The sequence below is a fragment of the Mytilus californianus genome, unplaced genomic scaffold (genome assembly GCF_021869535.1).
Source record: "Mytilus californianus isolate M0D057914Y unplaced genomic scaffold, xbMytCali1.0.p SCAF_14, whole genome shotgun sequence".
NCBI classification, from domain to species: Eukaryota; Metazoa; Mollusca; class Bivalvia; order Mytilida; family Mytilidae; genus Mytilus; species Mytilus californianus.
Window position 1 is genome coordinate 40576075 of NW_026262626.1, and position 27545 is coordinate 40603619.

Genomic DNA, 27545 nt, shown 5'->3' on the forward strand with positions numbered 1-27545 from the left:
TAATAGCATATACATGATATATTTAATGAAAGATACACAAGAAGAACTTATAACTGTTCGATTTCAAGTCATAAAAACGATCTCAAATGGGTGCTAAATCAGGTAATCATTGTACTTCGCACTTTATAGTTAAAATCGCGCAACAAACTCATAACTTTTTGAAAGTACTTTCCTTCTCAATCAGAGAAATCGTAGTTTCTAAAAACAGCTCAAATGTATAATAGTTATTATGACTATATTTTTTATGAAAATAAGTAAAAGTCAGTTATATATTTACGAACTATTCATGATGTTTTTATGCTCTGAAACTTTTGTTGAACAGCATACGATAGATTATAATTTTGTACAATGTGGTGTATCCATTCCCCCTAAAACTTGCATCTTGTTTGGGTGGACTCTGAATTACAAACGTGTAGAATATTTTGGATGCATTTCTGAGGCAGAACCTGCAGCGTTCTTTGGGTCATCACTACTAAATTTGAAAAAAAATGCAAATGATTAGTATCCAACACAATATATTGAAGACAAGTAAAACAGTAGCTGAACAAATTTTATAAAAAAACAAATGAAAAATTATAATTCAACCATGAAAACTTTTGCATTTGTCCGCCTTGCTTGTAAAATGTCCATAATCATTACATTCTAGTAACAGGTAATTTGAGCTTTAGTTATTTTTGACTTGCCTATCCTGATCTATGGATCTGGTTTTTCAGTAATAAGAGTGTGAGTTTTGTTTGTTTTGCCTTGACTGTCTTCATCTACGATTCTTGTTTACTAGTGATTACAGTTTGTTAGTCTTGCCTTGTCTTGTCTTATCTTGTCTTGCCTTTTCTTGCCTTGTCGTGCCTACCGTAATCTGAGGTTCTCAGACTGGTTTACCAGCAATTGGAATGTTATTTGTATCTGTCTTGCTTTATTTATATTGATCTACGATTCTGGTCAAATATTATTGATTCTAGTGCCACCAACGAGTCATATGTAGACGAGACACGCGTCTTGCATACTTAAGATATTAAACCTGGTATTTTTCATGAGTTTTTACAATTACTGATGGTGCTGGTGGAGTTTCATCCCCGAATTTGTACACGCATGAGCAACACGATGGATGCCACATGTAGATCAGGAATAGCTTCATTTCCGGATTACCTTGTTTCAACCATGTTTTTGGTACGGCTCGTGTTGCATGTCTGTTTCCTCGTCGTTTGTCGATATTTGCCATTGTGTTGTCAGTTTTATTCTTCTTAATTTATTAGTTTTGAATGTCCCCTTGATAACTTCTGACTCTTTTCTTACTTTTGTGTAGGTTCTTGATGAAGGTAAATTCAGAAAAGACATCGGATGCACCAATTTTTTAAAGTTTTATATTCATTGCATTGCACTTAGTGTTGTTTATATTATTATTATGATTGTATCTATTTTCGTATTTCAAAACAAAGTAGAAACATGAAAAAGCAAATCAATATTTTTGTCCATGACAATATTCGGGATACTGTGGTGAAAAATTTTGAGACTAATATAATACACCATATAAAGCAAAATAATAAGTTATAGGTCTTCTTAAAGGTCAGCAAAGCAATTAAATGTATTAAAGATGTTTATGCTCTATTTAGTCATAAATCACAAACCGTTTGTCCTAATATTGATAAATTCTGCTTACTTATTGTCCAGTGTAGCAGCATCATCTACAGTTTCTGGTAAAGATTTGGCTGTTGTTTCTGGTAATATAAGACTGGTGATGCCAGCAATCAAACCAACAGATCCAAATATAATAAGTGGTAAAGCACTTCCGAAATCTGTTTCAAGATTTTTTCCCTAAAAATTCAATTGCTTTTTAATCTAATTCAATATGTATACGAGCAAACGCTGTAAGCATTATATTAACTTAAAATACTTGAAATGCAAATTTATTTATACATCAGCTTTCTGTATCGGATTTAATTCTGGACCTTAGTTTTTAGTCACAATGAGAAATACCGGAACGCTCTAAAAAAAATACCTTTCGTGAACAGTGATGACTACAGTGCAACATATGAAATCTACATCATCAAACTGTGTTTTACTTTAACGTGATAACTGGGGATCAATCTAATTTGTCTTTTTTTTAATGCAATTAAAACTTTGATATAAATCAGTGTACGGAATTCTTGAATGTTCCCTTAGAAAAAAGCCAGAAATATTATTTATTCATTTGCATTTCAATTTTTCTTGTATTGTTTATTTGTTTATTAATTCATTTGTATCATTCATATTGTTTATTCATTTATCTATATTTACTTGTTTATCCAATACAACAACATATCTTATGTGCGGGTCTTATCAATCAAAATGTGTCAATAAAAAAATAAAAGTTTATGTAAAAAAACTATGTTACACATGAAACTTTAAATGAAACAAATTGAGCAATACGATCACATCGTCCGTATTCTATACAAATGTTTTCCTTGACATTGATCGATCACAATATAGATTTGACATTTCAAATTATTAGTACTTTCAAAAACACAAAAGAAAATTGTATGTTTCCCCCTGATTGTTCCTTTTTCAAACCCTGGTCCTAATATATAAGTATTTACCAATGCACCTATGTATGCAGACGAAACTGTACCAATTCTACCAGTAGTACTACACATACCCATAGCCACACCTCGTAGCACGGTAGGGAACAGTTCTGCAGTGAACGTGTAAACCACAAAGAAATTAATGGTCACCGCTAGTTTACCAATCATTGCCAAAGCAATGGTTATCCAATGAAGATCTAAAAATGATTAGGAGCTAGGATTACACATGTGTGTTCATTTAAATGGAAAAAGCAAAATCTTGGAACATAATCATTTGTTCATTGATTTAGAAAAAGTAAAACCAAGAATTATTAATGTTTGTTCATTTATATGGAAGAGTAATAGCAAGGATCATAAATATTTGTTCAATAATCTGGAAAGAGTAGATGTGTGTTCATTGATTTGAAAAAAAGTAAAAGCTAAGATTATAAAGGTTTGTTCGTTGATCTGCAAAGAGTAAAAGCTAAGATTATAAACGTGTGTTTATTGGTCTGGAAAGAGTCGGGTGCCGCATGTGGAGCAGAATCTGCTTTCTCGTCCGGAGCACCTGAGATCACCCCCAGATTTTGATAGGGTTCGTGTTGCTCATTCTTTAGTTTTCTATGTTGTGTTTTGTGTACTATTGTTTGTCTTTTGGTTTTTTGTTTTTTTTTTTAGCCATGTCGTTGTCATTTTATTTTCGACTTATGAGTTTGAATATCCCTTTGGTATCTTTTGCCTCTCTTTTTCAAAGCTAGTATTATAAATGTTTGTTTATTGATTTAGAAAGAGTAAAAGCTAGTATTATAACTGTTTGTTTATTGATTTGGAAAGAGTAAAAGCTAGTATTATAACTATTTGTTCATTGATTTGGAAAGAGTAAAAGCAAGGATTTTAAATGTTTGTTTAGTGATCTGGAAAGAGTAAAAGCAAGGATAACAAGTGTTTGTTTAGTGATCTAGAAAGAGTAGAAGTAAGGATTATAAATGTTTGTTCATTTATATGGAAAGAGTAAAAGCAAGGATTATAAATATTTGTTCATTGATCTGGAAAGAGTAAGCTTGTGATTATAAATGTGTGTTCGTTGATCTGGAAAAAGCCAAACGCTAGGATAATTAATGTTTGTCATTGACCTGATAAGAGTAAAACGCTAAGATTATAAATGTTTGTTCATTGATCTGGAAAGAGTAAAAGCAAGGATTATAAACGTTTGTTCATCAATCTGGAAATAGTAAAATCTAGGATTATAATGTTTGATTGTTGAACTGGCAGGAGTAAAAGCTAAGATTATAAATGTTTGTTCATTGATATGGAAAGAGAAAAAGCTAAGATCATAAATGTTTGTTCATTGAACTCGAAAGAGTAAAAGCAGCAGTAGTAACAGTAGTAATAGTAATAGTAATAGTATTACAAATAAAACTGAAGAAAACGTCATGCAAACAGTAAGAACCTAATGGTTTGGCGAAGTTACCTTTAGACGCATATAATGATGTAAATATAGTACAGAGACAACTAGTCCCACCAATCAGTAATGAGATACAATGCATCTTCTTTCTACCAAATCTGTTCAGCGTGATGAGTGAAAACGTCACACCAAGCAATTCCATCAGCGTAGAAATAGCAAAGTTGATATAGATATTTCCTCCCAGAATTCCAATGTTCAAGCTTATTCCATAATAAGTCAGGTTAACAGCAAAACTGAAAACAAAGTAAATCTATTTGTTTATGTAATCGGAATTAAGTAAAATGTAAAAATATGTATTTTAGTTCGAGAGATTATGACAAAGACTTAAATGAGACAATATAATTCTTATATGATTTGCATATCTTCAATTTAATGAAATTGTAATATTTTGAATGCGATTGAACCTTGACTGGGGTATGAAAATGTGGTCATCTCTTGATATTCTTCTAACCGGCAGTGTGGCCCCACGATTGACTTGTATACATTCGCAGTATCGTCCAGTCATAATGGGAACGTAAAATTCGATGCCTTTTTGTGAAAATATCCTTGCAACAACTTTTTGATGAATCTGTTGGTGGCCTGTTGCAAGGCTTCTTTCACTATCCAATATAACCACATTTTCAAGTGGCATTTTAAATGTCCAGTCTTCCATACTGGTTGAGCCCTAATTGCAGGACCTACGTACCGTATTTATTGTTAATTTGTCCTAGACCTGAAAATGCATGAAATGTTTTGTTTGCACTGTAATTGAATAATCAGTTATCAACCATTGAATGTATTTGGTTCGTTATAAATATTTTTCCTAGGTTTTCACTTCGATAGACCATGTTGACAAAACTAAGTTTGTAGCCTATTTTAACACTGAGTCGATTTCACTTCGATATATGAATGTGCAATACTCTTGAATGTAATCCTGGGATCCAAGAAAGTGGAAAACGAAAGAATTTGGTTTGGTTGAGACTCATAAGTATAAAACAAATATTTTTTTCTGCCAGTTATTGATGTGTTATCTAGAACTGATGAACTCACAATCTTAATTAAAGTCAAGGATCGATTAACTCACGAAGTGAATAAAAAGTCAAATATTAATACAATAGATAGATTCGGCAAATGGGCTGAAAATGGAATTGAAGTTGGACATTTTAGGCTCCTAGCGGGAAAAGAAGGCAATTTAGATATAAACATACATTAATTCTAATAACAGATCACCAACGGATCCCTCAAAAAGTTGTTTCAACGGTTGTTTGACAATCATGTAGATAGCATTGACATGGCTGTGTATTTACAAATCACAAACAGTCAAACGGACGACCTTCTTCAGCATCGGATTTAGTGCCGCGTGTCAAGAGTCCAAGTGATAATATTTCTAAATATCTAAGCAACCCGTTGATTAATTTCCGCAATAAAAATTATAGGTAACTGATCAGGTAAATTGCGGAAGAGAAGTGCGTACGTTTTGCTGAAAGGTACCAAACTGTTTTGACGGAAAAGATAAAAGCTCAAATTAACAATATTTGCGGAAAAGTAAAACTTCAGCTTATCAAAATTTCCGGAAAAGTAAAATTACAGCTTTACAATATTTGCAGAAAAGTAAACTGCAATTCTACAAAATTTGCTGAAATGTAATACCCAAATACTGACTCGTGTCATTTAAGTTTTTGGTCCTGTCGGATTACTGAGTATTTAAGGTAGATTCATCTTTTTTCTGATTGGAATAGTGGTAGAAATATTAAATGACTCTGTCGCACATTAAGCTAATTCCTTGTATGGAACACTTTCGTCTTGTTTACGATAGTGTATTATTTTTAGTTCAAGTATAGCACTTGAAAAAGACTTTTTATCAAAATATAGTTTACGTGGTCATGCGTGCGAGTTAACCGCCATTCTTATGAACATATGAAAACGGAAACAGTGGCGTTTTATTTATTTATCAATTACCTGAAGGACTAACATTACATATTGATATAAACAGTCATGCATCCGAATAAATAAATTAACAAATAAATAGAAAAACGCGTCTGAATGACTAAATTATTTTTATGTTATTTTCATGCATTAATACAGATTTGATGTAAGCCCACTCAGAATTTGTTAACTCTTGCATTGTTTATTTTGTTTCTATTAAATCAATTATGAAGTCAAAAGAGTTTAACAATTGTGAAATAAATATATTTAAATCTAAGTATCTTTCTCAGTCAGACGCACAGTTATTAAGAATTCACAACTTACAAACAGAATGCCAGAATAAGTAAACGTCTAACCAGTCTAAATGAACCAAATAAAGCTTTAAAAGATTTAAGAAATGGTTCAGCATGTTCTTCTTGGATTTTTATTTCATCTGACTCGAAATCTAGCTCTACTTTGTTCATCTTTGCTGCCTTCTTCAGAATTTCGATTGCTTCTTTGTTTCTTCCCTTGGCTAACAACCATCTTGGCGATTCGGAAATTAAACTGAAAAAGCAATAGGAACACACAGTATTATTGTCGTTGTAATAGTGCTATTCTATTAATAACTATATCATCCTGAATATGCATGAAATATTTGCCACTGGACGTTAAGCAACCAACAATCAATCAATCAATACTAATAACTATGTATTCATTTTATTTCAGTATTGTACATATAACGAATAAGATGTGTTTGTTTTGTTTCAATATTGTTCATGTATCGATTCGGATTCGTTTGTTTTATTTCAGTATTGTACAACTAACGAGTGAACCGTTTGATTTATTTCAGTGTTGTACATATACCGAGTCCGAATCGTTTGTTTTAATTCAGTATAATTGTAATTGTAACAAAATGATTTGTTTGTTTTATTTCAGTATTGTACATGTGAAGATTCGGAATCATTTGTTTTATTTCAGTACTGTACATGTAACGAGTCTGAATCGTGTGTTTCATTTCAGTATTGTACATTTAACGAGTCGGAATCATTTGTTTTATTTCAGAATTGTAATTGTAACGAATCTGAATCCTTCATTTTATTTCAGTATGGTACATGTAACGAGTCTGAATTATTTGTTTTATTTCAGTATTGTACATGTAACGAGTAGGAATCATTTGTTTTATTTCATTATTGTACATGTAACGAGTCGGAATCGTTTGTTGTATTTCAGTATTGTACATGTAACGATTCGGAATCGTTTGTTGTATTTCAGTATTGTACATGTAACGATTCGGAATCATTAGTTGTATTTCAGTATTTTACATGTAACAAGTTAGAATCATTTGTTATATTTCAGTATTAAACATGTAACGAGTCGGAATCATTTGTTTTATATCAGTATTGTACATGTAACGAGTCGGAATCATTTGTTTAATTTTAGTATTGTACAAGTTACGATTCGGAATCATTTGTTTTATATCAGTATTGTACATGTAACATGTCGGAATCATTTGTTTTATTCAGTATTGTACATGTAACGAGTCGGAATCATTTGTTTTATTTCAGTATTGTACATTTAACGAGTCGGAATTATTTGTTTTATATCAGTATTGTACATGTAACGAGTCGGAATCATTTGATTTATTTTAGTATTGTACAAGTAACGAGTCGGAATCATTTGTTGCATTTCAGTATTGTACAAGTAACGAGTCGAAATCATTTGTTGCATTTCAGAATTGTACATTTACAGTATTTTCTGTTTTTGAATTGCCAAGAAAGTTAAAAAAATAACTCGAAAAATGACAAATACAGTTATCAAACGAAAAGACGAAAAGACTAGCACTGTGAAAGAATTAGTTGAAGAGTGAGCAACAGGAAGATAACAATAAGTGGGAATGTACAATTTTTTTAAAAAATAGGAAGCAATTCCCCATCAATAGTTGGTTACAAATCAACATATGATGTCGAGACATATTCGGAAATTAATCAACAAAAAGCCAGCGCATGCAGAAACCAATTTCTTAATTTCCAAAAGACACATAATTTTCAACAATAAAAGGTGGAGTAGGCGTCCCTTTATTGTTCAGAATATTTGAATAAAATGTCATGCCTGTTATGATCTTGAACGTTTACACATTTGTACATTGTTAAGTCGTTGGGAAGATGTCAAGCACTCTCTTACTCTTTGATTTAATTTGTGACTGTGATTGTCTTTTAGGTAGAGGCGGTCTTAGTTGAATTGTTAATAATCTACTGTAAATTCAGATATTATTGCGTGCATTTATCATTGCGATTTATGAAGAATGGACAATAATGCGAGATTAATTATTGCAATTTCAGGAAAATCTGCATACAGATGCATATATCAGATATCAGAATGCGACTTTTAATTATTGCGATACTATCCTAGTCGCACTTTTCGCATTAATAAAAACCTCGCAATAATTTCTGAATTTACAGTATATACTTTATATCACTATTTGTTCTATTTTATATAAGTGCCGTTTTATTAGGATTCTAATATGACGACCTATATATAGATCGTCAACCAGTATAATCACAGTATATCTACTTTTAGCGCAGACGCATAGATACACAATTTGTCTATTTCGCGTTACGCCCATCTTATTTATACGACCAGGTAAACTCAATTTTTGACAGTGAATCCCACGTTTTACGTAGGCCAAGCTTCGAATACAATACGGTTATCTCTGTGCTGATGCAAAATAAACAAATCGGTACATTTCAGTAATTATTTCGATGTAAAAATGAAAATTCCGCGAAATTGTGCTATCGTCTTTGGCAACTAAACAAGGTGACGTCATATGTATGCTTCTGGCGTCAAATGTAAACACCGGGCGTTTTAGGTTTTTTGTACGCCTCAGAATGTAATAAAAGAACACAAAAAGAACAAATTTAGGCGAAGAATGTGAGTTTTTTTATGTACTGTTGAATAATATTATATCATTAATATTATTATATGTGGAGTAAAACGGAACAGCCAAACAGCATCGTGTGTATAGGGCTTTCATGGTTGACAAAATTACAGAATTTATCCTATTAGAATCGAAATAATTCATGGCAGCCGTAGATTTGTTTTCATTTAACTGTCGCTCGGGATAAAATAATCGAATATAAATACCCAACCTATGGTTAAATGAAAACAAATCTACGGCTGCCATGAATTATTTCTTAAGTAACCATCTAGTAGGCATATGCCAGCCTGTGCATGTGACAAGTGATGACTATCCTTTACTTTTAACCAGTAGTAAGGAATAGAAGATGCTTCTCCATTTTCAGGGCATAATACTTTCCAAACCAGAAAAATTCTTGTACTCACAACCAATGGAAAATAGTGATGAGGAATGGCATACCGCATGCCATTGCTAGGTAATGCCAATCTCGTAGGTAATACGCCACAAGACATAGAATAAACTGGCCTATTGTAAATATAAAATGCTCCAGAAAATTCACAGCTACTCTGTATTGAGGTGATACTTGTTCCGTTCCTATAAAAAAAAACTTTAAAATGTACACTTTGCATTTGCTTTTTTTAGTTATTACCGATTATGACCATAATGAACATATTTTGCTAAGTTTTTACGTCATTTTTTATTTTGGTCATTTTGGTTTCCGGTTGGAAGTCGTCTCATTAGCAATAATACCACATCTTATTTATATATATGGTAAAATGTCCAAGCAGTTTTACAATAACCCCTGAGAATTTTTTTGATGAATAATTTCGTTTTTCTTTATTCTTCAGTCGTCCAAATGAACCTAATGTAACGTATTTAAGGTGGTTTGGAAAATAATTGTCTAACCAATTGTGTCATATTCCCCAATCATCACTTTTTTACAGAGTCTGGATATCGGGTCATGCAGAAATAGATGTTCACCTTGTCGACTTATTTGATCTCTCTCCGTTTTTAATTCATGCAATTCTCTTTCTCCAGGCAAATGATAGGTTTACTACTATAGTGTTATTTAAATGTTGTTTTCATATTAATCCTGTATTATGTTCAAGTGCAATCGTTTTAGGTCGGAGTTAGCTGTATTGTTTCTAGGCGTACCCGAGGGCCAATACAGCTAATCGAGAGCCAATACGACTGTGCCAGGACATAATACAGGATTAATATGAAAACACACATTTGATGACACCTTTATTAACCACTGACTTAAAATAATTCCCAAAGGCTGACTGAGGATTGACATGACTGTAGGAAGACTCGTGCTGGATCAACATGAACATTTTGTGATAATCATCATTTCAATGCAAGGAATCCGGATAACCCTAAAATTAATATTGTGCGATGAATTATCCTTTTCTTTACCGGTAAATAACCCTTTGAACCTCTCTATTTTTACACGAGTTATTTCCCATCAAAATGACATCATTAGTGTGTGCTAACAAAATGGCAACGTCCAGTTTAAAAGTCCGTGGACTTAAGGTAGATCATAAGTATATATTTTTTGAGACAGAATTTTCTTATAATTTTCCAAAATGAAGATTTTACTATGCTTTTTTCAAAAATATAATAAAAAGTATGGGTCACCGTGCTATTTTGCAAGCTATGAATCGTTGAAAATTGCTTAAATTTGGTTAGATTGTTCATGAAAAAACACATTTGTGTGCATAAAAAAAATTCTATGAGATAGAATTTTGAAATAAATTGTGAGAAGATAGGTTTTATAATATGTTTTAAGAAAATAAAAAGAAAAAATTGTGTCACCGAACTTGTTTTCTTGCTACAAGTAAAAATTAAAAATTTCCCTATTAGTCCAGTATAAATTTTTAACTAAAAGAGTTATTTCCCCTGAAATAGCTCATTTAAAAAAATGAATCTAAAAACAAAAAAATTTTTTATATTTGTTTAAATATTTTGAAAAATACAATAAATCACCAAGTTTTCTTTATATAAATAAACAGTCTAACCGTTAAATTGCAAATCTGTCTCCAAATTTGCAGATTTGGGCAAATAACTAGACCGATTTTGTACTGCAATTGTACAATCCAAGATGGCGGTATACCATGAATCTACCTTAAGTGAAGAAGAAACAAGTATTTGAAATCAATCTGGGTATAAGGAAAGCTTTCACAAACGGCACTTTTCAGGGCAACCAATATTTAACAGAAAGAGTCTTCATTTGTTGTACATATGAGGCATTTGAAGTGACAAAAATAATTCTCTGACGTAAGTGTTTTGACAATTTGCTACTACAGTAAGACATGTACAAGAGCTTCTTTAACATGTATTTTCAATGGTTCAAAGGGCCATTTGGTATAAATAAACAAACGTGTCCCATTCGAAATGGCGCATATCCAAGACTGCCAACCCTTCAAATGTCTCTCACTTCGCACTGCGCCTTCAGAGAAATAATCTTTTACGGTTGACAATGCAGGATTTTCCCTTTTTACGGTCCATAATTGTTATATACTAAAAAAAATAACATAAAATCAAACTTGTTGAAAACTAATATTTCGCGTAATACATAAATCCATTTTTTGACACCTTTTTGGACCAAACATCGGAAGTTAAAATTTCGTATTAAGACCAGTAAAAATCTGTGTTAACCATTTTGTCTGTATAAAAGTAAAATAACAAACATACTGAACTCTAAGGAAAATTCAAAACGAAAAGTTCCTTGTCAAATGGCAAAATCAAAAGCTCAAGCATATCAAACATTTCGAATGGAAAACAGCTGTCATATTTCTGACTTGATATATGCATTTTCTTATGTAGAAAGTGGGGAATTAAACCTGGTTTTATAGTTAGCTAAATCTCTTGATTATATGACAGTCGCATAGAATTCCATCATATTGACAACAATGTATGAGCAAAACAAACAGACATAATAGGTAAAAAATGTAAAAAATTAGGGTACAACAGTCAATATTGTGTTATGATCTTAATCACTATAAACACAAACAACTATGTCAACAAAGAAAAACAAAATGGCATATAGACACTCTATAGACAAAGCGCATTAGCAAAAATGAAAGGCGAGAATACAAAAAATGACCATAGCACAATAACACAATTGCGGGATATATAAATACCGAGCAGACCTGTATTAACGACCAGTTCTCAGACACATGGCCTTGTATTAACTGGACAATTTGTAATGTATTTTAAGACGTTGTTTAATAATACATCGTCTGTATTAACGATCAGTTCTGAATCACATGGACTTGTACTACCTGGACAATTTATAATGTATATTAAGACGTTGGTTAATAATACATCGTTAACTTCTGTTGCCTCTTGTTAATATGATTGTTACTAATGTTGACTATACCTAAAATAAAAGCGATCTGGTAATATCCCACTCCACCAACGCCTGCAAGAAACCTCAGGAATAGAAGGGCTATTCTGTTTTCAGTCCATGGTAGTGGTACACTCCCAATAGTGTATATTATCAGGTCTAAATAAACTGTTAATTTTCTTCCATACCTGATTAGAAATTAAAGAAAATGACGGGGAGTACTGAACAACCTACGTGATATTGACTTTCTGCTTTTCATATATTAATTAATTCTGTATGTTTCCAGATTTAAAAGGGAGGTTTGATCTCAAGAAGTAACTTTAAAACTACCATACTCATGTGACTCCCACAAGTAGGAATTTCTTTAGTGTATATCTATATCATATCTAAACGAGTCCAGAAATCATTTTGTTTTTTCGGGGAGTTTTTGTTTTTTATTTTGGAGGGAGGGGATGGATGTAAACAGAATTTGAAATAGAACAAAACAGGTTCACAGAAAAGTCTGCTTTATATCGTGATATATATCTCAAAATGATGGACAATGAGGGCCGATCGAGAACTACACTTTACGATAAAAGAGATAATTTAAGCTTTCTTATTGTTAGCTTTTAATTTCTATATAGTAAGATTCCAGTAGCATCTGCACATGTAGATACGATATTCAAGCTCTTGTGTTTCCTTTCATGACTTTCTTGATAGCGATTGCTGCTAACAAGGAAGTTATTGAACCAAGGGTTCTTATTGGTAAGGTTAAAATCATCCCTTCGTAAGTTTTGACGGACGCCATCATGAATCGATTTACCTTTATGGGATATCTGCGTTACAGATGACTATGGATTTGTTCCAACCGTCGTAGTCAGAATGCCGTCCTTTTTTTTCTCGATTAAAACTTACAAAAAGCAGCTAGATATCATCGCATTTTTATTTGCCATGAGCAACACAACGGAAATCTACTTGTATCACTCCTGGTTTGTTGGTGGGGTTTGTGCTGCTAAGTCTTGAGTTTTCGGTTTAGTGTTTTGTGGACTGTTGTTTGTCTATTCGTCATTTGTTTTTTTTCCTTTTGGCGATGGCGATGGTGATTGTTTTTTTTTTTGTTTTTTTTAACTACCATACTTCACTATCACAATGAACTTGAAATTAAAAATACTCGATATTGACTCAGATGGACGACAACAAAGTAGAATATATGACAAACGTGATGATTTAAACTTTCCAATTATAAACGTCCAATTTCAAGTAACATACCCTCTGCTCTAACGTAAGGGGTTTTCATATCTCAGTTATTACGTTATGCTTGTACATTTTCATACTATACGGACTTCATTAATATGAGTGTGCTTACACAAAAACTGATCCAAAAGAGTTTTAAGGATGATCGACTGAAATCGACATTATATAGGTTTTTGGATGACCATCACGAATTTGTTGACCAGTACGATGTGTCGTTGTCTCAACTCACTAGCGACATTTTTTGTGGTCTTATATATTTAGATACCGATGAGATTGTATGATCTGTAATTTAAACGACATTTTAACTGATTGTGAATTCTCGTGGCGGTTAATGCATGCATAGCCGGAGACGCTCACCCTGTGGACACTACCGATCTCGCACCTTTTGAAGTTCATGCGATTCCCTCAGTTCCTGTTTTTTAACTTCATTTGTCTCTTCCTATTCGATTTGCGAGATTTTAACATCGGAAAACTACTGTAACCTTAATATACTAACCTCAATGCAAGAAAATCAAAGTTATACTCTACCCGTCTAACAAACATCATAACAAGATGGCCATCAAAGTTCGACACTATCCATATCTACACTTACAAATCTGACATCAAGTTGTTACCAATGTTTCCAAAGAACATTCCTAATAAGGCTGCTAGAATTAAGTGTTCTCGCCATTCTTTGTCATCACATACAATGTTCAACTGTATAAAATAATTGAGGCTTCATAACCGAAAGTACAAATAACAGTTTAAAATATTGAAATTAATGACAAAATACACAATCATTAAGAAAACTGGTAACAATATAAGAATGAAAACACTGTGCATGATCTTTATGCATGCTCAAAAGACCCAAAATGGAAAACATGAGAGGCAGAGTTCATGACAGTGTGCCAAAATATAGACCAATTTACATAATCTGTAAGGAGTGCATGGTTAATAGTTCAAGATAGAAGACATTGTGTATCACCGTGAAGGAATAGACGAAGTAAAAATTATTGTATATTACTTATTGCGAATAAATCCTGGTGCATGGTGTTTTGTATATTCTGTAATAAGTCAGGCTATCTATACCATGAGTTGTTCGTTGTTATTCTGTCTTTTTTGTACGTCTTTTCTTATCGGAAGATGGGAGTGGTTGCTGTGGTCTATTGTATTGTCCACTTTTGTCCACTATTGTTTCTGGTTTCTGTTATCTTTTTATCTACTGTTCTGTTACGGGTTGTGTAGTGAGTTGTATTGGAAGATCACCGAGCAATGTGTCCCAAACACGGGCGTAACATTTTGTTATCAATCCCCGTTTATGGGACTATCTTTCGGACTGCCCCTCCTAATCCATTCTATAAGTCATGGAGGATATAAGGGTGATCTGTTCACTGGAACGTGTAATAAGCCATCATAAAGAAATATGAACACAATACGCAATGTAATGGGTGATGAGGCATTACTGCGGACACTATACATTATTTAAAAGAAGTTTTGCAGCTAAACAAGTTGGAAAATGTTCCACAGGGTCCTTGCAGAATACTGATGATATAAGATAAAGCATAAGTTTCTTGATATGGAGGGCCGAGGATTTTTCAGAGAGACTGAGACCATAATGCAAAATGTATATGCGCGTGGAAGCTTTTATTTGATCATGAATTCATGAAATACACTTCTGACTTGACTTATTTTATTGTATATAACACACGTTTACCTACTGATGATATCAGACTGTCTGTAAAAATGGATTGATCGTAAACCCATTCTGTACACCTCTGAATTGTTCCATTGTAGTGTACAGAACATGTTGATACATTGTAGACTGGATGAAGTGTGACGTTTCGTTCATAGCTGTCTTGTTCATATGGAATTTTACATCTGCAAATAGTACGATCTTATTTGAAGATATATTATGAGTATTTGAAATATACGTGTACAATCGAAATACTCATATGTATGAGTATGGAATCCACTCCTTGAGTATGTAGACCATGTGTGTACTTTCCAATTACTTTATTGGTCGTAAAGTGCTTTATTGTTATTGTCAAATTAATCTTAATTCACATGGTCACACTATCCTAAAAGGATATTTGGAAATTGCATTCAGATGTGAAATGTTGCTCCGTGATGAAGGCTTCACTTTGACTTTGAGATGAAGAATAGTAATAAACTAAAGGTGTTATTCCTTTGCTTTTGATGTTGTCAAATGTGTGTATGATAGTTTATTATATGTGTGTTATAAATTTAAACACATTGTCCCGTCTTTTCAATTTACATTGACGGTGAAAACATAATTTTTCTTATCAAATTTGAGGGTGGTTCGAGTCGTAGTTCTTGCAAAAATTGTGACGAAAATTTCATAAATGGTCATTGTGTGTTAGAATATAACTATTCGGCAAATACGTAAGGGTATCAAAACACCACGAATGACCTCCGTTGTGGATAAAGGAGCACAATGTACAACAAAGGACCAAAAAAGAATTTAATGAGGGTACAAAGGACCTAAAACTACTTTTTGGCAAAGAAATCATAATATTTCCGAAGAAAAAAGTTTTTGAACATATATTTTTATCATACAAATAGCAATTTTAAATATGTACGATTTGTTGTTATCACAGGAACCGGTTTGGAACCGACTTTTTGTACGATTTGTTGTTATCACAAAGTATCTAAGTATCTTCTGAAATTTTCTTCCTTTACGATTCTAAAATTTCGAAGAAAAATAAAAATTATGACGCAAGTTATTGAAGCAATGTTATGTGTCTTTGTATAGTTTTGCCGAAAGCTTTGATAAACCGTATTTCAGAAATGTCAATATACACAGTGTTTTACTATGTTTTACTTTGTTTTACTATGTTCTACTATGTTTTACTATGTTTTATCAAATATATTTTGGACAAAAACAAAGCATCTAATGGAAATGTCTTACTTTACGAATCTTAAATTACTATATACGTAAAAAATTCTCGCATTTTATACTTTCTAATAAAATTTTGAGTAAAATGATATATATTTTCAATAGACGATGTCTTTGATTATGCTTGTGTGATCTATGTTAAGAACACGGGTGCCACATGTGGAGCAGGATCTGCTTACCCTTCCGTAGCACCTGAAATCACCCCCAGTTTTTGGTGGGATTCGTGTTGCTTAGTCTTTAGTTTTCTATGTTGTGTCATCTGTACTATTATTTGTCTGTTTGTCTATTTATCTTTGGCCATGGCGTTGTCAGTTTGTTTTCGATCTATGAGTTTGGCTGTCCCTCTGGTATCTTTCGTCCCTCTTTTAAGAAAAAAATTATTTTGCATTCGTCTTAGGTTATTTTTTAACATTAATAAGGGATGTAACGAGCACTAAAGTACTCGAATATAGCTAGGTAATACCGAGAAATCAAATGTCAAAATGATCGTCGACTAATCGGTTTCCTGTTTGAACATTGTCTTTTTCTTTTCATCACACTTGTTTTCTTGAGACCGCTTCAGTGATTTCTAATCATCACGTCTTTGTAAATGTTTTGTTTTCCTTAAAAAAACGTTATTATTGTTTGAACAGGTTTTACTTTGTAATCATCTGTATTCAATATGTGTTAATAAAATTATTGATTAGATAACTGTTTAGTTAATTAGTACATTTAGTTAATGAGGTATTGATGTAATAGTTATACACCGAGGGATAGGTGTGTCTGGATAAGAAACCCCGTCGGCCAGAGGCCGGAGGAGTTTCTTATCCAGACACGCCGTATCCCGAGGTGTATAACTAACTTACACCGCATTCTAAACCCTATATTTGTTAACATTGATTATTAAATGAAAAAAAAACCGATAGCATATTTATTGACAATATCAAACCATGATTTATAAGAATATTTTTTTATTACATGAAACCCCACTAGTAACCTTTCTTTGGTTATCTTGGTTCAAACTTTGACAAGTGAGTATATTTTACAAATGTCAAGTTGTTTTGCATATTCCCGTTAAATCCATGTGCTAATATGGATCAGCAGGTCAAGGTTGACTGGTTCGTGTATTCTTATTACAAACAAAAAATACATCATGCTCCTGGTATACAGTTGTCAATATGGACGGGTATAAGACGGACGACATTTTATGGCAAGCGTTGGATTTGGTAGAAGCGACTAAAGATAAAGGCAATATTATAACCCAAAGTACTTACCTGTATCAGTTTAATAAACAGATAAAGGTAATCATAACTGTATTTTATATCTTACGATTTTATCAAAATCAAAAGCCCCCCCCCGCCCCCCCTCTTCTCGAGAATAAACAAACATTCATATTCGAACATACTAAGGGATAGGTGTGTCTGCATTAGAAACCCGACTATCAGACACGCTCAACATACAATATTTAATACTGCGGAAATCCCTTTTTTTGGGGCAATCAGGGGCTGATCCAACCGGGGTTCCAAACTCAAGAGAAAAAGGGGGGTCCAACCATTCAAATGCATTGATTTTTTAAATAAAAGTCGGGTCCAACCCGCGGAACCCCAACACCGGATCGGCCACTGGGTAACCGGGGGGGGGGGGGGGGGTCCGGGAGTTAGAATCCCCATTTTTTTTAAAGATCAATGCTTTAGAATAGAGACATATGACTGGGATAAAAAAAAAATACCTTCAAGCAAAAGAGTATTTAAAGAATTATTTTTGTATTCAATATAGATGCTTATTGGAATTTCCTAAATGTGTTTGTTTAATATCATGAAACAATTTGTAGTGAACACTATTAGTAATTTTTTATGTTCATGCTATTTAAAAAATAATCAATTTCTATTGTTTCGAATAACAATGGACTTTGTTTGCGGGATGTAGAAGCAGGGGTTTCCAGAAACCCCGCTCGTCACACCCTGTGGTCAAAATCCATTGTTATTCGTAACAATAGATCTATTCAATTTACACTTGTTTCAGAAATAGAAACTATGAAGTATAACAATAGGACTGGGGTGTAATATGATATATAATTCCTAGGACTATGGTCTAGACCCAGATAATAATTTATTCAGGGTATAACGTCCAATAAACAGCGCCTCACCAAGTGTAAAATGTGTATAATTAATTGGGTTTCAATTTTGTAGATATTATCTGAGCGAGAACTCGAGTATCACTCGTTGAAATCAAGGAGTTCTCGATTAGTAATTCACCACCGAGTTGACTTCCCTAATATTAATTAAATACAGAATTGTATATACAACAAATGAATGAATGACAGATATTCACAGGGAAAAAATATCACGGACAAAAAGTCACAGGACAAGATTTAGTTATCTCCAATTCACGAGTCAAAAAAACCCAAAATAATCATTTTGCTTCCTTTTTAATTTGAACATCATCTTTTGATGGAATACGTATAAAGTGGCGGAGATCACAAGGAAATATAACATGTTTGTACATCTCTAATGCGTATGAATACAGTCGGGCCATTTTAATATATACATACTGTCACACTTATGTAGACAAATTTCTCAAATGTTTGTACCACTTTCCTTTGACCTAAAACTTATTGGAATCACGTGACTACAGGTGAAGAGACATGTACTATATAAAATGTGTATTATTGTTAGGGTGTTTAAGTACAACATTTTTTAGAAGGTCGTTTATCCAGCACGTATTATATTGTTGATCAAATATCCTTTTTTTTTCTTTTTGGCTAGGAAATTTATGATTTCACTTACATTTTGGTGTTAACCCAACCCCTTCCCCTTTGGAATGCCTTGTTCAGCAAGTGATTAATGTTTTCGAATTAAATGATTTAAAATTACATGTATAACATGTTTTAATCTTACCTGTACTTGTGGTCAGCTAAGATGAAGTTTGGAAGAAATGATTGCAACGCATTAAAAATTGCAGGAAAAAATAATGCAGCCAAAAGAATTTTCTGATATCTACCAAATCCCCCAAGCTTCTGTAATAATACATCATATTCGATCGCCATAGTAAAACGTGTACACTATACAGTTATACTTTGTTTCAGAACTCAAGTATGTTAAACACGATAATTCAGTAACATCTACTTCGAATTGACGGTGAAAAGATGTAATTAAGGCGACAAATAGGTTACCGATGGTCAAGAACAGTCGACTTGTATGACCCAAACACTTATACTGTCGGGGTCAGGTGATATTGTCGGTTTTGAGGCAAATGGATGGCAATTGTAGTTAACAAAGCATGTCAACGTACTTGTCAATTGTCTAAATTTAGTAATCTTTACTGTGACTATGTTCTAATAAAAAAAAGGAACCATTAACTGATTTTTGATGAGTTTTTACTGCATAAATAGAAAGGTTAATAAGCGGGATTTTCTTAAGTTTCATATATAAAAGTGTTTATGCCTGGACAAATTCATTTAAAACACTGTCGTCTTTAGGGGAAGCTGATGGTATAAAACTCCACTGTTTCTTAACTTCGAAATTATCATTATTCTATTTATTCCTGACCCTCAATAATACTCTAAAAAAAACATTAATCCTGAATGGGTTAGAAATTGTAGAATTATGGTGAAGATTTTTCATCAACTGCTTCAACAACTTCCATTAACTTGAAAAGCTTAATTACGTCGCGCATTATATATAAATGGAATCACATGTCAACATTAGAAGAGAATAACTAAGTTTTTTTTTTACAATCGCTTTATACAATTTGTGTATTTATGCACTATAAACACGCTAAATGGTTTTGGTTTTTTTTTTTGAGTAACGTGCTGCTATTCATACATGACATACCATACCTAAATGGAAATAAAATACTTAACTGCGTGGTTTTTTCACAAAGTCTGAGAAAAGCATGGCCTTGTGTAAAGGCAAAGTATAATTACATGATATCAATAGGATGCAGGACCATAAGTTTTTACAACAAAACAGTAATACAGATTTAGGAATGTTAAAAATTGATCAAAAAACAAAATCAATGTTAGTACCGATAAAACAATATTCAAAGCTCTTACTGTGGTGTTGAATGAATATCCTTTAAGAACAAGTTTATTGAAAGAATCATAGTCATAACTGTCAAGTTTAAATAGATCGTATCTGAATTGACCGACTTTGCAAACAACTTTACCGTATATTTTATCTTTGAAATATATTATTAAAAATTTTAAGTAATGTATGGTTACGAAATTAATATTTTACCAGTTATTATAAATAAGAAAATGTGGTTTGAGTGCCAATGAGACAACTCTCCATCCAAGTCACGATGCATAAAAAGTTAACAATTATAGGTCAAAGTACGGCCTTCAATACGGAGCCTTGGCTCATACCGAGCATCAAGCTATAAAGGGCCCCAAAATGACTAGTGTAAAACAATTCAAACAGGAAAACCAACAGTATAATCTATATAAAAAACGAGAAACGCGAAACATCTATGAACCACACCAACAAACGACAACCACTGAACAACAGGCTCCTGACTTAGGACAGGTGCATACAAATGCAGCGGGTTTAAACGTTTTAACAGGCGCCAATCTTCACCATCACCTGAGACAGTAATGTGACATTACAACATAAAAAGACAAACTATAAAATATCAATTGAAATTGCTTAACTCGATCAAAAGACATTCAAACAAAAAACAAGTAAACATTCACTGAAACGAATAAGTTTGATCTATGGCACAATATAAATACAATATTAAAACGTAGTAGCCCAGTAGTAATAAAAAAGATGTAGGAACAAAAAGGCGTTAAATGAAACAACGTACACAGGTTAATTAAGATATAATAATTTTGTCGTTAGGAGTACGGAAGTTAACATTTTTTACAAAATTAATAATTTGTTGTTCAGAGTTCGAGTACAGAAGTGAAATCGTATAGTCATACTAAATACTTATCAAAGGTGGTACATATTAAAAATAGTGAGACGAGATATAACACAAAACAAGTAAACATTGAATTATAGAAAAGCATTACAATTTGTGTCAACATGTCAAATTAACACGAAAGTACGATCTGAGAGTACTCGCAGTTACTTAAAGCTAGTTAAAAGCCAAAAACAATTAACAATAAAAAATCATACATCAGAGACTAAAATCCATTAAAACACATCCCAGGGATTTAGTGTTTTAACGCCATGGACAATCACAGAAGACATGACTTGTCCAATGACAAAATAAAAGTATCGAGGGGCAGTAGGATAGTTAGGATTTAACCTTATAATAAATATGTATCATGTTATATATAGATAAAGCAATCTCTAAATAGACAATTAACGTGGATGAGTATTTATACATCCCAAAAACCATTCGAAAAGAATACACATTTAGTTATGTTTTAATTTGTTGATGACAAAATCGATGTCAGTGCCAATGTTAACAATATTCAAAGATCGTATTACAACATTAATAGGATAACCTTTACTAATAAGTTTGTTTAAAGGTTCGATGAGTTTACACGGATCACATAGTGATTTCTGCGCTTTTAGTACAATATTATCGTAAAATTAATGATGTGAAATACCGTTTTGTTATAAATTTTCTACAGGTACAGCCAAATTTACTAATCAAATCTTTTATTTATGAAAGAATTTAGTAAATGTTTTAAGTAATTTATGGTTACGAAATCCCTGACTTAATAATTTACCAGTGATGCATTGATTATATTCGTTAAAATCTATGACATCACGGGCAAAACGAACAAGTTGGGATATATAAACATTGTATGATGTAGCCAAAGGAACATCGCCGTCTAAAAAAGGTAAATTAACATATTTTACGTTCATTAAAATCATTAACGTCATTACAGACACTGGAAATGCGATGCGTTGGGAAAGATACTCATCGTAGTAATTGGACAAAAGGACAAGGTTGGACAAATTGGTCATGGGTGAAAAAGAAAAAGACAAACATGCAAATAACAGTACACAAAACAAAATAGAAAACTAAAGCTGAGCAACACGAACCCCACAAAAAACGGGGGGGGGGGGTCGCAGGTGTTCCGGAAGGGTAAGCAGATCCTACTCCCCATGTAGCACCCGTCGTGTTGCTCATGTAAGTACAAACCCGGTGATATGTCTAATTCGGTAGGTCACATTCGGGGGAAGAGGGAAGGCTTGTAGTTATGACAATTGGAATATATCCGTCATCATCTGTGAAACAGATATTCCATAACGATCAACCAACTCGTGATGGCGTCCCTAAATTTTACGAAGGGATGATTTCAACTTCACCACTTGGGACTCTTGGTTTAATAGCTTTCTTGTGAGAAGCAATCCTCTATCAAGGAAACACAAGCCCTGTAATATCGTATCAAATGGGAGATATATATATGCAGGCGCTCCTGGAATGTTGCAACATAGAAATGGAAAGTTCACAATTGGGAAGCTGAAATCGTCTCTTTTGTCGTATAGTTTTGTTTTTAATCGACCCTCATTGTCAATTTCTAGATGTCAGTCAAGGTATGAGGCAGACTTAACTGTATCCTTTATCTCAAGTTCGATGGGATAGATGCGTTCAACGTAGTCACCAAATTTTGAATTATTTAGTGAGAGAACATCATCTATATAGCGGAAAGTGAAGTTAAAGGATACTGCTAACTTCTTTTCTTTCTTCATAAGAAGTTCATGTATGAAGTCAGCCTCATATGAATAAAGAAACAAGTCGGCAAGCAAGAAGAGGAGCACAGTTGGTTCCCATGGGAATGCCGATTGTTTAATGAAAAACACGTCCCCTAAACGTAACAAATATGTTGTCAATCAAGAAAGCAAGCATCTTGATAATGTCAGTTTCAGAGAATTTTTTGTTCGAATCAGAGTGATTCATCCCTCCCTAGGGCAAGAAATTTGTATCTACGTAGGCCATTTTTTATGAAACAAAGCATGACCAATTCTTTCAAATTGTCTTTTAGTTTGGAATGGGGAATACTTGTGTAAAGTGTAGAAAAGTCAAATGTTTTAATACTATTGCAAGATGAAATAGTCTTAGATTGTATGTATCTTTGGAATTTTGTAGCATCCACATCTGATTCACGCCACCTCTAGAATAAGTAGTTTCACAATAACTTTGAACCCCGGCTTGCTGATAAAATTGATGTTAATAATGTAGAAAGTGGTTTCAGTAATATAACGTTGTTTGTAAGGAAACTTATGTAGTTAAGTAATCCAATACAGTGAAGGAAGATCCAGTTCTTCATCTTTGGTTGAAATTCCAACAGAACAAAGAACAGATCTATGATTATCCAGGATTTCCTCCTTGGTAAGTGTCGTGGGGGTATATGTTGAGTTTTCAAGTGAATTGTCAATACCTAATTCATTTATCAAACAGTTAATGTAATGTGATTAACACACAAAAACGACGTTGTTTGGGACTTTATCTGTAGAGACAACAACATATTTGTCACTGAGGTAGGGCGGGTGTTTTGCAACATTTGGGTCTTTAAAGATTACTAAAGAGGTGCAATTCGTACCCATAGGAATATTTACAACCTGTCTTTAAGCTGTATTGCCGAAACGTACAAAAATTATTGTCAATTCGAATATTTACAGCTTAAATCATCTCATCAAAGTTCAGTAAGTACAGAAGAATTCTTTAAATGAGTTGCATCAAATCAATTTTTAATCAGACTTTTTTAATCAAATAAGAAGTGTGTTGTTTATTAACATTTTGTGGAAGTGTAGTGTAGAAGTCGAAACGTCATTCCTGTCGACCGATTTAAAAAAACCCATGAAAATTAACGTAATTTATCTGAAGCTTCCATAAAGTTTTTTACACTCAAAAATAATTAAATCTATTATTTGTATATATATGCTTTATTTCATAGGCAAATAACAAATTCTCTTTAGTCATGGAGCTATTGAAAGACACATACCGATTTGCTGAAAAATACTTACAAAAAGCCTAGCTGAAACAACTCCACGCGGTTTTTTGTTTTTGTTTTTGTTTTTATATGTTTTTGTTTTTGTTTTTGTTTTTTTATGTTTTTGTTTTGTAGTTTAGGTAGCCAATACATAGTAAGCACCATCAAATGTTTAGAGGAGGCCTTTCGCTGGGAGGTAGTAATGGCATGATTGTTAACTACTTGACTCTATGCCCTTAAAAATAGTGAAATCACATTTCACCCTTAACTATACTGGAATCACATCCCATCCTTAACCATACTGGAATCACTTGGAAATATATTATGGAAAAATGGACAAAGGAAGGCAACATTATTATGTGTATTGATAAACTATAAGGCACGAGAATAAGCGGTGGGGATGGGGCAATCAAATTGGTGATTACAGAAATATATCAGGAGATTTCGCCTAATCATTTCAGCACACTTATTTTGACAATGGGCATTGAAAGCTTGATATTGAAAAAAAGTAAAATCACAAAAATACTGAACTCCGAGGAAAATTCAATCGGAAAGTTCCTAATCACATGGCAAAATCAAATGACAAAACACATCAAACGAATGGACAACAACTGTCATATTCCTGACTTGGTACAGGCATTTTCAAATGTAGAAAATGGTGGATTGAACCTGGTTTTATAGCGCTAAACCTCTCACTTGTACGACAGTCTCATCAAATGCCGTTATATTTACAACGATGCGTGAACAAAACAGACATAATAAATAGAATAGTCAAAATATAGCAAGAGGTAAAAACACTGTTTTTACCTCTTCCTTAACCTCCAAACACCTGTCCTATGTTCTGTATATTGACCTCAATATTTTTATATTATTTGAGTGGTTTGATTGCTTATCCAAAATCAATTATTTTAAAATCTCACTCTTCTTACAAATGAACACCAGCTTCAACATGCATGCTTACAAATTAGTAAGGGGTAGATTTATTCATAATCTGGATTAATAAGGGAATAATTATATATAAATAAATTGGGGTATAGTGTAAACAGCAACCAAATAACATCACCGAAGTTTCATAAAAAAAATACCTGCAGAGGTCAATTAACTAGTATATGCTGATAAGCCAGTTATTCACTCACTGTATTTTTTTTTTTTTAATTTAACGTAATACTACACACATGTCAAAATGGATCATATACGGGTATAACCATAAGGAGGCGGACAGTGTTAGCTTTCTCATGTTATTACCTCTTGCTTAACCTCCCCTATCTTCAGGTTTAACATAAGGAGGCGGACAGTGTTAGCTTTCTCTTGTTTTTACCTCTTGCTTAACCTCCCCATCTTCAGGTTTAACATAAGGAGGCGGACAGTGTTAGCTTTCTCATATTATTACCTCTTGCTTAACCTCCCCCATCTTCAGGTTTAACATAAGGCGGCGGACAGTGTTCGCTTTCTCATGTTATTACCTCTTGCTTAACCTCCCCCATCTTCAGGTTTAACATAAGAAGGCGGACAGTGTTAGCTTTCTCATGTTATTACCTCTTGCTTAACCTCTCCCATCTTCAGGTTTAACATAAGAAGGCAGACAGTGTTAGGTTTCTCAGGTTTTTACTTCTTGCCTAACCTCTCCGTATTCAGGTTTAACATGAGGAGGCGGACAGTGTTAGCTTTCTCATGTTTTACCTCTTGCTTAACCTCCCCTATCTTCAGGTTTAACATAAGGAGGCGGACAGTGTTAGCTTTCTCATGTTTTTCACCGCTTGCTTAACCTCCTCATCTTCAGGTTAAACATGAGGAGGCGGACAGTGTTAGCTTTCTCATGATTTTACCTCTTGCTTAACCGCCCCCATCTTCAGGTTTAACATAAGGAGGCGGAGAGTGTTAGCTTTCTCATGTTATAACCTCTTGCTTAACCTCCCCAATCTACAGGTTTAACATAAAAAGAAGGACAGTGTTAGCTTTCTCATGTTTTACCTCTTGCATAACCTCCCCGTATTCAGGTTTAACATTATGAGGTGGACAGTGTTAGCTTTCTCATGTTTTTACCTTTTGCTTAACCGCCCCCATCTTCAGGTTTAACATTAGGAGTTAGACAGTGTTAGCTTCCTCGTGTTATTACCTCTTGCTTAACCTCCCCAATCTGCAGGTTTAACGTAAGGAGGCGGACAATGTTAGCTTTCTCATGTTTTTTAACCTCTTGCTTAACCTCCCCGTTTTCAGGTTTAACATTAGGAGGCGGACAGTGTTAGCTTTCTCATGTTTTCCCTGTTGTTTAACCTCCCTCGTCTTCAGGTTTAACGCAAATGGAGTGTGTAAAGTTAGAGTTTTCTCGTCTTTGAACCTCCTTTTTCAATCTCTTCTGTCAACAGGTATAACAATAATGACGGGTGAACAGTGATAGGCTCCAACTCGTTTTTAAACCTCTTATATCTACAGCTATAACAATAATGGCGTGTTGAAAGTGGTAGCTTCCCAACTCATTTTTAACCTCTTCTATCCACAGCTATAATAATAATGGCGGTTGGACATTGATAGCTTCTCAACACGTTTGTCAACCTCTTCTTTCCACAGCTATAACAAAAATGGCGTAATGGACATAGCTTATGATAGATTCTTATTTCCTTTTTTCAACCTTCCCTATCTGCTGGAGTTCTTACTATAATTTTTTATCCCGTCCATTTACTGTTTTCTAATGTTCTTAAACCATTTCTTTCTTTCATCTCAAATTTTCCTTTGATTTCAAACTATACTGCCCACTCCTTTTTAAAAAGCTATATACAATTCATTTGCAAGGGAGGTAAATCAACAATGAATGAAAACAGTCAGGTAGCATTATATAAATTATAAATTTACAGTGATGAAGTAATTAAATTTTAACTGATCACGTAGCCTTGAATGATGATCGTCGAGACACTTTATGTTTGTTTCTGCTTGGAGAGTTAGCAGGATTGTATGGAACATGTGTAATGTGTAATTGTTTTTTTTTATATTTAGAAATGTCTCGTCAGCTACAGGTTAAATGTGTGCATTGTGTTTCGTTAATTTATGCATGCAATGACTTTTACTTACATTTACGTGTATGCACATGTCTTTTCTTACCTGTGTTTGTGTTCAGCTAAAATGAAGTTCGGAAGAAAGCCTTGCATAGCATCGAAAATGGCAGGAAAGAATAATACAACCAAAAGAACTTTCTGATATCTCCCAAATCCTCCAAGCTTCTGTAGTAGTGCATCATATTCTATCGCCATAGTAAAACGTTTACACTATATAGTTATACTTGGATGTATGATTTTAAGTACGTTAAACTGAGTAATTCAATAACATCTACTTCAACACATCTTTATAACTTTAAATTACGAAAAGAAGCGATAACATTGACGTGTGAACCTGGAGG

General features: G+C 33.3%; 1 protein-coding gene across 2 annotated transcripts; it reads right to left on the reverse strand.

The window, feature by feature from the left end:
* LOC127724538 (organic cation transporter protein-like) lies at positions 1–27545 on the reverse strand. 2 transcript variants are annotated; one of them, XM_052231520.1, is made up of 10 exons: positions 27251–27545; positions 15083–15242; positions 13978–14081; positions 12186–12340; positions 9229–9397; positions 6232–6453; positions 4009–4235; positions 2574–2755; positions 1658–1812; positions 1–469 (listed from the first exon to the last, which is right to left on the reverse strand). In XM_052231520.1, exons 1-10 carry the CDS (start codon positions 27397–27399, stop codon positions 403–405), a joined length of 1590 nt encoding a protein of 529 aa, XP_052087480.1. In that variant the 5' UTR covers positions 27400–27545; the 3' UTR covers positions 1–402. The 2 variants fall into 2 exon arrangements, with proteins under 2 accessions (XP_052087480.1, XP_052087479.1); XM_052231519.1 differs by having other exon boundaries at positions 1–472.